General features: G+C 47.1%; 5 protein-coding genes across 5 annotated transcripts; 2 read left to right on the top strand and 3 right to left on the bottom strand.

Annotated features, from left to right (window-relative positions):
• Window positions 1-35: 35 nt before the first annotated feature.
• Window positions 36-3,487, top strand: MCYG_02957 (F-box and WD domain-containing protein; the record flags this gene model as incomplete). The annotated part of the gene is made up of 2 exons (XM_002847405.1): window positions 36-372; window positions 444-3,487. The coding sequence occupies 2 exons, from the start codon at window positions 36-38 to the stop codon at window positions 3,485-3,487; spliced, it is 3,381 nt and encodes a 1,126-aa protein (XP_002847451.1).
• A 469-nt stretch (window positions 3,488-3,956) lies between these two features.
• Window positions 3,957-4,781, bottom strand: MCYG_02956 (SNF7 family protein; the record flags this gene model as incomplete). Its single annotated transcript, XM_002847404.1, has 3 exons — window positions 3,957-4,222; window positions 4,302-4,674; window positions 4,734-4,781. The coding sequence occupies 3 exons, from the start codon at window positions 4,779-4,781 to the stop codon at window positions 3,957-3,959; spliced, it is 687 nt and encodes a 228-aa protein (XP_002847450.1).
• A 507-nt stretch (window positions 4,782-5,288) lies between these two features.
• MCYG_02955 (uncharacterized protein) lies at window positions 5,289-6,284 on the top strand (the record flags this gene model as incomplete). The annotated part of the gene is made up of 4 exons (XM_002847403.1): window positions 5,289-5,304; window positions 5,458-5,882; window positions 5,956-6,105; window positions 6,171-6,284. 4 exons carry the CDS (start codon window positions 5,289-5,291, stop codon window positions 6,282-6,284), a joined length of 705 nt encoding a protein of 234 aa, XP_002847449.1.
• Window positions 6,285-6,640: 356 nt separating this feature from the next.
• Window positions 6,641-7,926, bottom strand: MCYG_02954 (translation machinery-associated protein 46; the record flags this gene model as incomplete). The annotated part of the gene is made up of 3 exons (XM_002847402.1): window positions 6,641-7,109; window positions 7,175-7,686; window positions 7,870-7,926. 3 exons carry the CDS (start codon window positions 7,924-7,926, stop codon window positions 6,641-6,643), a joined length of 1,038 nt encoding a protein of 345 aa, XP_002847448.1.
• A 1,610-nt stretch (window positions 7,927-9,536) lies between these two features.
• On the bottom strand, window positions 9,537-13,821 carry MCYG_02953 (conserved hypothetical protein; the record flags this gene model as incomplete). Its single annotated transcript, XM_002847401.1, has 3 exons — window positions 9,537-12,110; window positions 12,164-12,440; window positions 12,500-13,821. The coding sequence occupies 3 exons, from the start codon at window positions 13,819-13,821 to the stop codon at window positions 9,537-9,539; spliced, it is 4,173 nt and encodes a 1,390-aa protein (XP_002847447.1).
• Between the last annotated feature and the right edge of the window lie 334 nt (window positions 13,822-14,155).

Genomic DNA, 14,155 nt, shown 5'->3' with positions numbered 1-14,155 from the left:
CAACTGTTTCCCCCTCAGTTTCTCTTCCAATTTTTATGCAACCAGAGTGCTACAGGTCTACCAACACTAAGTCAGAGAACCGATCGCGCAACGCTCAAGTCACTACCCAGCATGGAATCTACTCTTGTTCAACTTGCTCCATCAGTCATATCTCAGGTCGAGATGATGGCGATGGCGATTATGCCACCAGCTCGGTGGTGTTATCGTCTCGTCTATCAGGCCCGCGACTCGAAGATGGCGATGAACCAGAGGCAGAGTTAGAGCCGCAACACCCGACAAAATCTGTGTCTTCCCCTCGCTGCTCTAGCAAAGATACACCTTTCGAAAAATTTAGGAAATCGAGTGAGCTCTCTATCGAGAGTTTTCCTAATGGTATGGAATGTTGCATTTACATGTTTTTCTAGCTAGGATGATTATGCTAACGTGTCCGTATATTTTGTTAGAGGTTCTGACGCATATCTTGTCGCATCTTCAGCCTTCGTCATTGTCATCGATGAGCCTTGTTAGCCGTCGATTTCATGGCCTTGTGACCACTCCACATGCCTGGCGGATCGCGTTTTCACGGTACTTTCCCGGGCCCGCGCTTACCGAGAGAAACGAAGGCCGGCTGGGAGACGATGACTGGGAGCATGCCTTGCTGAAAAGGCGCGCGTTTTGCAGGCTCACGGCTTTAAGCTCTTGGAGAAATGAATACATTCTGCGGACCAGGTTGTTACATTCTCTCGCTCGTGGAAAGCCTGCCAGCTATCAAGTCGTGGACCAGCGCAAGTTGGCCCGTTCAGGCCCCGCACCCACCGTACACGCTGTGGTGACATATAATTCCTTGCTTCAGTACCCAATATCCCATATTGATGGTACATTCGGGTCCAGCTTAGAGAGTAAGCCTCCGGCTTTTGTTCATGGGGCAAGCGAGGAAGGGATCGCAACCCAAAGCGACCCAACATCAAAGAAAAGTGGTGTAGGAAAATGGGGATTATTATCCGAAAGCCGTATGTTTAATCATTTTTCAGAAAGCTACCCCGGTGAAGCGCCTTGGGGTTTGGGGTCGGGTAATCTCATTGGCAACCCTAACGTGATGGATGTGAGCCAGCCTCACGGCATGATATATGGAGAGGGATGTCCTCAGGGCCGTGCCTACTTTCTTTCCACGGCCGAGAAACGAGGTCGATTCCTACAGCGTTCGGTCCTGGACTCTCAGTATGAACTTGGAATTCCTTCCACGAATGCTGTAAGCTCCGGTATCTGTGCAACTTGGATCGCAAAATCCTCTGAAATCTTGAAGTTGACGAACGGATTATGTGGAATGATTACAGCGACCTCGTCAGGCATTCTCACATTATATGCGCTAGGCCCTCACCCTTCATATGACCAACGATTCGAACGAGGCCAGATCACTGCCAGATGGGCTTTATGCCCCGGGGTTCCAATCATTGCCATTAAGGTGGATGACAAACTATCAACGAAACGACTGTCCCAGCGTAGGATGTGGTTAACAGTCCTAAACGCTCTCGGAGAGGTTTTCTATCTCACCGATGTTCCACGTGGACTTGACACCTACCAGAGGCTTGAATCTGAAGAACTTGAGAAGGCTGCATGGCGCACCGGTCGTACTGTTTCCTGGGAGATTGTTGAATGTACTCGGCGTGCTCCAGTGCCGGATCCGTTTAATAAAATCTCTACCAATGCCACCTATAGTCCCAGATCATCGTCTGATAACATGAACTTGGATGGTGAGAAAATAGTGGCCGAAACGAAAGACATCGAAGGGTTTCTTACACTCAAACCGTTATATTTTCGAAAAGTGTATCAAGGGTGGGATATGAAACGCAAACTCGAAGTGGATTTTGCTGGAGATGATGGACAAGGGGCTGGAGAATCTATCATGATTTTCAGTTGCTCTGTAAATGATGATCAGGCTGCATCAGTTAAAAGATTTACGCGCGTCAAGATTGGCGAACACGCATCGCTTGATAGCCTCGGAAGCTCGCCTCCAGCACCAGAAACTGAAGCCAAGTCGTCTCTCTTGGGCCAAACTAGATCTGAAGGGGGTTTGCCTTCTAGCGAGCCCATATGCTCGCCTATATCTGGTATATATAATGATTTTAACCTCCCGCCTACCACTGTTGAATGGCGAATATCAAACTTAACGTTTGAAGGCTTAAAATCTGCTGAAATTACCGCATGTGCCTTGGATATGTCTACTTTTGCTCGTTTGACGAAGTTTGAAGACCCGTTGCTCGGAATGTGCGGTAATTCGGCTGTATCATCACAATCTTCCACGCCGTTTTCTACCTCTTGCAACCCGCTAGCTTCATCTGCAGAAATTCCTGGCCAGCGTGCACGTTATATGGCGGTTGGAACTTCCCTAGGTTCTATTCTAGTCTGGGACATCAGAGCCGCCATATCTCAAAGTGCTCACGTCGTGAATAATATCATCCCTATCCGCATAATTCATACAGACTCTCCGCAAGTATCTAGCCTTGCATTGACGGCGCTTTATCTTGTGCATGGCGGGAATGATGGTCTGGTTCAAGCCTGGGATCATCTTGCCTCATCTACACAACCAATTCGGACGCTCAATTCCAGGTTCTCTTCCCGCGCCCGTCGCCGTCTTGTACAGGCAACTACATCGAACCAAGATGTTGGGCATAATTTCTTTGCCGCTGGAGCCATTTGTCTCGACCAGGACCCCACTCGGCTTAGGGGTGTCGTTGCATTAGGAACGCGGCTTCGTTACTGGGCATATAGTTCCTCCGCAGCTGATCAGTATAAGAGCAATAAACGACGCGTGCGTTACTCTCACCGTGGAAGTAACAGTTCACCAGAAACTCAGCGTTTTAACAATTCTGGTCGAGGCGCGTTAATGGACTATATTGTGAATGAGAAGGCCGAGGTCGAAAGGCAAAGAATTGCGAAGGAGAGAGAGCTCGCTCACATGAGTGGGCGGTTTGGGACGGACTTGCTTGGCAAGGATGCCAGTGATGAGGACCTTTTGGCCTATGCTTGCCTATTAAGTGAAGAATCATACACAAGCGATGAAAGGAACAGGAGAGGCAGCGAGAGCAGCTCTGCAGGGAGTTCCTCTAGCGAGACAGTCGCATCAGACGAGACATTCAGCGCAAATCCTCTAACTGGACAAATATCAAGGCCAACCTTGGATACTGTCGATGAAGAAATGGAGCCCGGACTTGCTGAGGCTATTCGCCGAAGCTTACAAAATGATAATAACCCATATAATGAAGGTAGCGCCCTTCTAGAAGAGGATATTACTGATATTGGCTCGTTTTCCTTCTCCCCCGACCTAGCATGCGCCTCTTCACAGGCCAATGACGATGACCTTGAGTTTGCTATCCAACTCAGTCTATCTGAGCAGCAAGGCCAAGGAGAACCCGTGTCCCTTCAGGATGAATTTCCCGTACTTGGAAGTACTTCGAGCACGCCATCAAAGCGAAAAGGTAGAGGGAAAAGGCGAGTTGGACTTGTCTAAAGATCACAGCTACTTAGCTCCCTGCCAGACCACGGAGTTATACTCATTGCTTTCAACAGCAATTGTTTATTATTCTGCTTTTGATTACAGTTAAAGAATTATTCTATTTACTATTTTTCTAGCTTCAGTGACACATGAAATTAGGTAACCTACCTAGTGAGGCCCTTTTTGTTTCGTCATGATTGCTACTGGCGTTAAACCGTTTTTTTACCACGCCTTGCAAATTAATATAACTTTCTGGTTTGTAGTATGGATGATCCGCGAAAGAAAAACAAAACTTTATGGCATGTCGTTACTGAATATATATCTACTCCTAAACTCCATTCATGTTCGCCATGGCTCCGAACAGTAATACATCCAAAGAAAGACCTCCGTAATATCGCAGAGGACTGGTCATTAATAACTGCATAAAAGGCATAAATGCAACATGGACCGACGGCGAGAGATTCTAGTCGGAACGCAAGCTCCACTAACTTTTGAGGGCCTCTAGTCTCCCTCTCATCTGCTCGAGGGTTGCTTCCTGGTCTTCGAACTCGTCGGGGACTGGTTCCTCTTCCTGGAGCGGCTCTTCTGGTTTGATACCACCCGATGCTGCTAGCCTTCCCTGTAGGATTTCCTGTAAGACCTTGTCAACTTCACTATCGGCTTCCTCTTCCTCATCTTCAAGCAGCTGGTCCTCTGGCATAGCAGAATCTATAGTTTCTTCGATGATTCCAGCTTTGACTAGTTCCAAGCCTTCTCATAGTCAGCAAAACTATTAAAGGGGGAAATCCAGGCCGGCAGGGAGTTTAAGGGGAGGGGAGGAAAATCTTACTGAGCTGCCGCATCGTGCCTGTCAACTCAGGCAGTCGGACTAGGGTGTTGACGTCCTTCATTATACTAGTCGAAGCCTTGAGGCTTCCTTCAATTTTCCTGACTGAGAATGCTTCATTGACCTGCATCTTCACACTCTCTAGCTGTGCCTTACTCGTCGTCAAACGGGCGTTTTGCTTTCTTATCCGGATAAGCTCCCTCGCAAATATCCGAGTCTCCTTCGCAGCCTGTTCTGCCTGCGAGGGATTCCGTTGTGCTCTCCTAGATGCGGCAACGATGAATTGCTTGGTTTTTATCTCAATGGCCTTTAACTGGGATATGTCTCGATCGAGTTTTCGAGTGTTTGATCTTATCAGGGCATTACACTTCCGCATCTGACGAGAAGTGTTAGTGGGTTAAAGGTTGAGAAGGATGGAGACTTTAGTATACTGACCTGTGCTGCCGGGTCGGGCTTAAAGAAAACAGCCTTTAGGGCCTCCATGGTCAGTAGATGGCCCCAAAAGGGGATCTAGAGAGTAGAGCTAAGTGGTGGATGCGGCTCTAATGACGACTTGAAGTGCTATAAAGCCGCTATCTACGCTGGGTAGAGAATAGCACCGAGGCAAGATTCACAACCAGTATGACCAGCTGACTAGGTAGTGCCTATTAAAAGAAAGAAAAGAGCCCTTGGTTTGCTTGACATATGTAAATGTATCCCGCATCGAGAACTTTGCTTGCCATACCAAAAAGGGAAGACAAAAGAAGGCGGAGTGACCTTGACCACGTGACAGTAGCATGCTTACATAAGTTCGTCAGCTTCTTCTGGAGGCTTGGCACGCTGCCCACATGGCCCGAGCTCCACCGCGCCCTTTCCTTCCAGTAGATTCTTTTTTTGGACTTTTTCGACGTTCCGATATCAACATCACAAAATCCTGGACAGCCAGCAGTTTTGCAGGGCAACTCTCTCCAGCTACACATCGGGCATTCAATATCCGTTAGATCTGCCATCATGTCTAACGCAGAAGGTACGTAACGCTTTATTATTCCTTTGTTTATCGCCGCTCTATTATGATCTGGGGGGAATGGAGGGGGAGAACTCTACATTAATTGCGCTCTGTCTATTAATTCTCGTAACATCTATATTGGAAGCCTACCATTCTAATCCTATATTCATTTAGTAATATGGTTTGATCGGTCTTCTGCCACTAAACCTCACAAAAACAATGTCGACATCCGAATCATTGTCAAGGACCTTGGGGAGGTTCCCCCGACGGATCCAGCTTCAAAGGACCCAACTTCAACAGGCCCGGCTTCAAATGACCCTGCTGAAAAGGATTTCAGCAAGAAAGGGCTAGCTACTCTTAAGATTTCTCCCACTCGTTTGTACTTTGAGGGCTACTCGACCACGAATAAGGCTCTCTATAAATTGGACCTGGAGCTCTTCCGTGAAGTTGAACCCGAAAATACCGAGATCAAACTATTCGAGGATAAATGCTCCGAGATTCACCTCATCTTGAGAAAAAAAGATCTCAGTGAGGTGCACTGGCCAAGATTGCTTGCAACAGAAGCCAAAAGTCGTCATGTGAAACCGGACGTGGGTAAAGTAAGTGCATGGTATTTCATTCGAATAATAATCAACCTTTGTATGTTCTAACCAGTTTCACATTGAAATTTAGCATGTTGAACAAATTTTAAGAGAAGACGCGGAGAAGGATGAAGAGCAATACCCTGTAGATGACAGCCTTAAATTTGAATCATTTATGGAAAGAAGCTCAGACATGCTAAACGCCCAAGGCGCGGAAATAGGAGGCGCGGGGACTCAGAAGGTACGTTCTTTCTTTCCATGGTGGTCGCTACTGTTTCCGAATATATGCTGACAAGGAACCGAAAGGAGGATGAAAAAGAAGAAGAAACAGGAATGCCGGAGTTAGAAGGCGAAGGAGAAGAGGATGAAGTGGAGGCGTTGCCTTCTACTGGCAACCCAAAAATTGAAGAGATCCCTTAGACAATTTTTATCAGTTTTCTTCTCTTCCGCCACATGGCATCTTTTAACCCCTTTTAGTGGAAAACGGAAAACCTATGAAAGGCAGCTTAAAATGAGGAGTAGCCAAGTGACTTGTGCAGATAATTGACAGATTTCGGAGGCCTTCTACTTTTTCCAACGATACGTTTATTTTCTTGAGTAACTGAGTATAATTACACAACAACTCCAGTAGGTAGGTGGGAGGCAACCGGGCTAGCATGGGTAACGTGGTAACACTAGTTTAAATGGAATGGAAGTCATTGTTTGCTAAAGTGTGAGGGTTGTATAAATTCCCCTATTTACTAAATATTTCATTTTCCACTGCAGTGGAGATCGGCTCAACCCTCTCCCTCGACGGTTGCGGATGGTTCCCTGCTCGAACCTGCGGTATCTTCAGGTATATCACCTGAGCCTTGCAGTTTCGCAACCCTCTCCTGCTCATATCTATCTCTTAGAGCTTCCGTCTCTTTTCTCATGCTTTCTAGATTCCAAGCATCGTCATCTTCAGCATTATCGTCATCTTCGTCGCTAGATTCTGCTTCACTTTCTTGATTCCTCCATTCTCCACTCTCAAACATGGCACGCCCAGTGGCTTCCTTTGCCTTACGAGCTTCGTCTTCTGCAGCTTTCTTGTCTAGTCGTTCTTTTTTCCACTTAGCGAATGACTCCTCGGTGACGGGGGTAAGCTTGCCAGTGAGCTTGTGTCGTTCAGTCTCCAAAAATTCCTCGAGTGTGAGAGTTTTAAGAGGAGATTTATCCATAAGAGCTTTTTCTGCTGCCCTCTGTTCCTTGGTTTTCAATACGAAACTATTCTAGCATTAGTCATGATGCTGAGGCACGATCAAGGAAGGCAGAACAAGGGGATAACATACCCTGGTGGCAGACTGTGTTTATACATGCACTTGTCTCCTCCATTTGGGCAGGTCCAGAACCAACCATACTTCTGATTTTCAACCGCTTCAATAAAGTACTTGCATACTTTATCTGTAGTTGTTCTGGGGTTCCCATGTTTGCTCAGTACGACGTCCCTGAGTTTCTGCTCATCCCAATTATCCATCGTATCAGCATTTTTAGGATCCTGTTCCTCTCGAGTGTCCTGATATATATTTTTCTTCTCTGCTTTGCGCTCGACCGACAGGTCATGGCTGAACTTGCATTTACGACCCTTCTCACAATTGCCTTTCTTAAAGAAAACACATAGTACGGTCTTGGGATCGACGCCAAAAGGGACCTTCTGGACCTGAACTGGCTTGAAAAGTTCCGCAACTTCGCGTTTGGCTTGCTCAGCGGCTGCTTTTTCCTTTTCACGTCTTTCCTTCTCCATGGCTTTTCGTTTATCATCTGCAGATTTGTTCGAAGCGGCCTGCGCCTGAAGCTGGGCTATCTGTTTACGGGCAGTTGATCCTTTTTTCTTGATGGCTTCAGTAACGAGTAACCGTAGAGAATGCCTCTGGAGCTATTTCATTTTGCTTACATTTTTCATACCAAAGGTCTAAGTTTTAGAGAGTTAGTGTTTTACTCTCACTCAGAATATATGGACAGCTCGTCGGAATAAGAGCATGCATACCTTGTCTTCCACCGTGGGCTTTGCCTTTTTAGGCTGATCACCTTTTTTGGGTGCCATTTTATATCTGGTGTACGATGTATCGCCCGGATATATTGCGAGAGAACAAGGAAGCCGTGCTGCACAAAAAGGGAAAAATAAAAATAAAAATAGGCCGAGCACGCCTAGCGGGAGGATATTTAAAAGAGTGTCCAAGCCCCTATCCACGCCTACACTTGACGGTTGCTATCACTTTGTCACGCTACCGCAGTGTTGTTGTCGGAATTCTTGAGATATAAATGAGAGTTGGTGGGGAGGAAAAAAATTAAGGCGGAAGTGCTGAGTCAGCCTTGTGGCGGGTAACTAACCACCGATTAAGCGCGGCCATGAGAGAGCTTCGCGCCAGATCATCAAGTTAGACAGGCAGACAGAGAGACCGACAGGTGTTGAGCTCGGTGACATCAGAGGACTCAAGTGCGTTTAACTGGCGTGGACGGAACTGATTAATACACATTCCTTTGACCACGACATTGCGATACTGGTTTGAATTTCGCGACTAACCTCAAGGCGGGAACCAGGTATGACCCTATTAAGATGCATTCTTTCGTTTGTTACTTAACGGCTAATCTAGACAATTAATGATACGATATAAAGGCGTATAAGTGTTCTGCATCATCGTTGATAGCGAATTCATCTCCGGTCATCTCCCTTTTATTCGTACACCTGGAAAAAATGATATCCGACAGCGAGCTATATCAACTCGCCATCTTCCTTGGGTCATGCGCCATGCTACTCATTGTCCTCTACCATTTCTTAGAGGTCAATTCGAATACTTCGTCAGAAATAGACCCATTATCCATTTCTACTGCGGCGGATTCGGTGAAGCGCTCCGAATCGACGCAAGTAACGCAGAATATTAAAAACTCGGAGGCTGGCACGACTGACAAGAAGAGCTAAGGACGTGTTTTTTAATACAATACTGTGGACGTAACGCTTATTTAGCGATATCATCTACAAGGATGGGGCCCGGTGGACGATTTGACGGGCGAATGCCGAATATACTTGTGCCTACTGAGTCATGGCTGCTGCGGTCATCAAGAGGTCAATCCTAAGTTATCTCTACATACAAGCTCTGATTCAATACATAATGCCTATTATGGTAAATCATGTCTACCTCGTAGAGGCCGAAAAATAAATAGCAACAATAAGATTTTAAATTATAAAGCCTTAGACTGGCTATCATCCTTCGCTGCGCTTCTAATATGATGGTATCGAATCACAAATTGCATCGAGCCCAAGCCCGCAACGTATTATATTGGTATATCATTCAGACTCTTTGCTATCTGGCGGGGGGAGAACCTTGAAAATATTCTCTGATGCGACAACAGTGCTTTGCCTTTGCTCATTCATTAATATACACCCACCCGGACCTAATCCAGGCCCCACATTTGCCTGTTTTGCTGTGAGTGCTCTCATAATCTGTAGCGCACTGGATTTGTAGCTTTCATAGCCATGGTTCTTATTAAAGTCACGTATTGGACGCCACGCAGTGGGTAAAATGATCGCAGGGGTACAACCGTTAGTTGTTGCCTTGGATACCACTGCGCGGCCTTTTTCATCGTAAAGGCACGAATCCGGGTTCAAACAAGGATGCCCTAGAAGGAAACGAAAGAGAGAAAAAATTCTAGTGATTAGGAAATAAAAATCGGTAGATGGAACTTTCCAGTCTCACCAGAGGATACGGATTTAGGTCCATCACCCAGTTTCCAAGCCAGTGGACTCAGATGAACACTGTCCAGATGCTCCCTAAGCGACTCGGGTGAAAAGGTTCGCTGTTCTGTTTGCCCAGACTGTACTAACGAAGCACAGCCTGCCCACATACAGACAGCCTGGTCCTCTTCAGGCCGCCCATGTAGTTTCAGGACATGTTTTCGGAAAATCTCAAAGTTGTGCAGCTTTGCGCCACAGTCATCAAAGCGACACTCGTAAATCTGATATTTATTTGACGGCTTTTGCGACGTGACCGTTGGGATAACAATTTCGACATTCTTCGCGAGTGAAGCGACCGGTTTAGGCTTATTTTTCGCGCTAGGTGAACGTCCAGTTCGGCGTGGCCCTAGTCTCGTGGGAAGGGGAGAAGCAAATGAAGATCGAGCCTGTGTTGGCGCCATGGGCCATGAAAAAGAGTCGGCGCTGACTGTTTGAAAGTTTTCCACCTGAGAGGGAGCGAGATTAAACGATGCAAGTCGCGTTGAGCTAGCTCCATCACGTGAACTCTGTAAATTATCACGTGGATTGAACTTTGGCCGGGTGATCAGGGGTTCAGGGGCGATTTTAGGGGGAGGAGGGCCACCAGGGTCGACAAGGTCCCATCTGAATGTCTCAAGGTCGGAAGAGTAATCAATATATTGAAACTTCTCTTTCAGTTTTAGTAGATGTTGATTGAGTGGGCGTTCTGTAGGGTGGCGTCCAGCCGCAATTAGGATATCTCTGGCGATAGTTCGGGGGTCATAGTATGACCTTTTTAGTGCTTTAGCTTTGTCCATCGGCTTCACAATACCATTATAACGGCGAAGACTCTCTTTTGTACCGTTAAGATGGGATGTGACCGAATGTTTAGATTTCGTTATACGTATGGGCTCTGTTGGACTAGGTTGGGCTACGAGCGGTGGCTCGCGAGATCTAACGGATTGTGTCTGGGCGGTTTGGGTAATATCATGGCCTGTCGGCGGGCTTTGAGCAAGACTTTCCAGTGCAGGAGGCTGTATGGGGATAGTGGTGTTAGGTATTTCCACAGGACCATCCAGTGACGTATCCATCGGCTCCTCACTAACGGTTTCAACTTGGTGCGACTGGCCAGCTTCTTCGTCTTCACTCTCCTCATCGCTGAGAGCTTGGGAAAGATCGATGATTTCAGCAAAGGTTCGTTTTCGAGCCATTGCCTCCTTAGAGTTAGGTAACGGTTCGCGAGATTGAGGTGCGGGAGAGGTAGAAATAGAATTGTGCCGCTGAGAAGCAATTTTTCTGCGCCTGGATAGATGAAGTAAGTTTAGAGATTTTTGACGCTGCTCCTCTCGTGATAGAGGAAGAGCTGACCCCGATTGAACGGGAGGGATACCTATCTGGGGCATAACTCCTTTTGGGCTTGATTGGGTTAATGTTGCTGGTGGAGGGCTTGGAGAAACGAAGGACGAGACCAGCACGTTAGGCTGAGGAGCTTGCACCGTAGACTGAGGCATGGCCTGTGTCGTTTTCCCTGAGCTCTCGCCGAGATCGGGGAATGCTTGCAAAAGATGTTTTGCGAAGTGGACCTTGTTTATCGTATAGCCATGTCCCTCCAACATATTGCAAAGCTGAACATAACTAGGATTTTGATCAATTAGGCTCGATACAAAATCGGGAGTAATAGAACCGTTTCCAGGGAATGTTGCAATGTATTCGCACGCCGATTCAGCTAGCACACGACGCTTATGTTCAGGCCAGATAGATGCCGTCCTATCTTCTTTATCTTTCCCCTCTTCAACTGGATGTTGTGGGGGCGGTGACGGGGCGGTAAGAGCATCACTGGCGTTGTTTATCTGACTTGGTGGGACAATATTTGTTGTAGATAAAGGAATATTAGATGTGTTAGGGAGTTCGGCATGTCCGGTCTTGTTGAATGTTTCCAAAAGTCTCAGCCGCTGCTCTTCAATGCTTAGGGAGGCATATTGCTGAGGAATGGAAGTAGCTATTTGAGGGCATGGCACAGGCTGGCCAGTTTGATCCGGTGCGTTTCTTTCATCATCCAGATGCAATGTGGTATTAAAATCTTGATAGGGTCCGCCAGCTGGTAAACTGGCCTTCGGTTTTTTCCTTCGTCGTAATGCTGGAAATTTCCCCAAGTCAGGAAGGCCATCAATAAGACTTGTTTTGGTGATTTGTCGTCGGCTATGGATATCACCATCATCCGGTGTACTGGGATTGACTGCCACTGGAGCAGTTTCTGGGAGCCTTTGCTCAACTTCCGGATTTTCAATCAACACATGATTCTTTGCCGAGGGTGCTACTCCCATTTGGGCGGGTGTACTAATAAGGAATATTGCTTTACCTGGTGTGTGTTTGCTATGTGCTTTTCTTGAAGGTGTACTATTATTCAAGATACGCGGAGGTGAAGGTTCCGCGAGGGTAGTCGTAGCGGTAACGCTAGACAAAACTTTTACCGGAGCGGCACGGGTATCATTTGTTGGAGTGTGCTGAATATCTTGTTCTCTATTCTCAGGTTTACTCTAAAAGATGGTATGGTGAGCATGAATAAACAGTTAGGGACTATAAAACTAACCATATTTGCAGCCAATATTGATTTAAATAGCTCTGGGTCTTTCATACGCATTTCATCAAGCATCTTTTGCATCTGGCTAGCGGTATCTTCTTTCTCATTCGTTTGGGTATGTGTGATTAAACTGGTTTGTGGTTCAGCAGTCCTAGGCTTTGGGGTAGATTCAGCCTTGGATTTTTGCTTCTGACTAGCCGTCTTTCTCACTTTCTTTGGAGAATGTTTTAAAGCATCCTTTGGGGCTCCTTTCCGTGGTTCTTTTGCCATTGGCACGTCCGAAGTACTAGTAGTAACAAGTTAGAATAATCACCTAAACGTAGGCAGGTAGTAAACATTGCTTACTTTGTAGTGGATATCATCGTATCAGTTTCTGGTTCTGGGACGTCTGGTGCTGGAGACTGAGTTGAATCTTCCTGTGCCACTGTTTGCAGAGCGTCAGATCCGCTTGTCGCACTTGTTAGACTCTGTTCAACGGTTGACTGGGTAGTAATTGCAACCCCAGAAGCCCTGAGCTGTCGGTAGTAGGGATAGGGGTTGTATACGCTAGTGGGGTCAACGAATCTAGGTAAAGAACTTTGAGGAGCTGCTACCGCCTCTGTGGACGTCGTAGCCGTAGGTTGTGAGAAGGTATTTTGATCTAATGTCGGTGAAGGCTGGGCATCATCGGATGCCACACCACTCACGGAATACCTTTGAGCTGCGGGGAGAATCTGGGACCCGGAACCGGCTCTGTTGGTATGGAGGAGCGACGGGGAGCGAGAAGTCGTAGGTTGCATTTGGTGGGCTCGTGATTGAAGTTGTGGAGATGGCTCTGCGCTTGAGGTGACCGAGGGAGGACTTATATCTGAGGCCTTACTTGTCTGGCGTAGGATATTGGACGCGGTTCCCCTGACATCCAAACTTTGACCAGAATCGCTAGTCTGACGTTGATAAAATGTATTCGGGGAGTTTACAGTATTGGCCCCTAGCTGGCTTCCCGTAGTGCCGCTGGTTGAAATGTTATACTGAGAGGGATTTGATATCTGATTAGTGTTTGATGTAGTGGCCGGTGTATTTTGGATATAGTTATAGGTGTGCTGAGAAGCAGAAGATAGAGCAGTCATCGCCGTGGCTGCGACAGTGCGAGAACTCTGCATATAGTCAGGTTGATGTGACGGCGTGTTCGACCGGTAATTATGAGAAGCCGCGGTAACCCCCGTCTGCTCCTGCGGAGAATTGGTAGTGTAATGAGTACCGGAAGTTGCCATACTCTGTCTTGCGCTTATAGTTGAGGTAGATTCAGCCTTATAACCACTCATACCATGCGTGCCAGTACGGTGCTGAGGTTGTGGTTGGCTATTATACCGACGCGTCGAACTTGTGGCTTGCTCCGTATCTGACATGCGATATGATACCTGTTGCTGATAAGCCGTAGATTGACTCGGGGTATTGCTTGCAGGGGGGATCCAGTAGCTGTTCCTGATATTTTGCTGATTCGAAGTCTGCGCTCCAGATACACTCTGTCCACCCCAGCCGCCATGTCGTTGTCCGTAATTCTGGTGGTCGTTCTGAAGGGAGCCGTCCGCTGGTTTGGAGGGTTGGGATGACGGAGCGTACGGCGTCTGGTTCTGCGTCCGCGCATCTGTGTGTTGATAATGGGCATAACCGTATCCATTGTAGGCCATGTCTAAGCTATTTTCCAAAGATATTTATCAGACAAGACTCGGGTCCTTCTGCTGCGGACACGATAAAAACTTCTTGGATTCGTTGACTATTGGGTATTTGGAGACCGCAGTAAAGCAGAGAGACGAGTAACATGGGTGCGCAAGCACCATATTTCCCAGACAGCCAGCTTGTAACCCTCCTGGTCTCTTCAGTCTCCGCGTCTTGTCTCTCGAGCTTCTTCTACTCTCGCGCTTCTTCAAAAGCTTCGACGGTTAAGGCTTTGCTGAGTCAGCAAACCCTAGCTCGCGCTTAGGTAAATGGAAGCTCAAGTCATGTGACCCACAAGTTTCTCTT

Source organism: Microsporum canis, genomic scaffold (assembly GCF_000151145.1).
Source record: "Microsporum canis CBS 113480 supercont1.3 genomic scaffold, whole genome shotgun sequence".
Taxonomy (NCBI): Eukaryota; Fungi; Ascomycota; class Eurotiomycetes; order Onygenales; family Arthrodermataceae; genus Microsporum; species Microsporum canis.
Note: the sequence above shows the minus strand (reverse complement) of the source record. Positions and strands in the feature narration are given on the sequence as shown.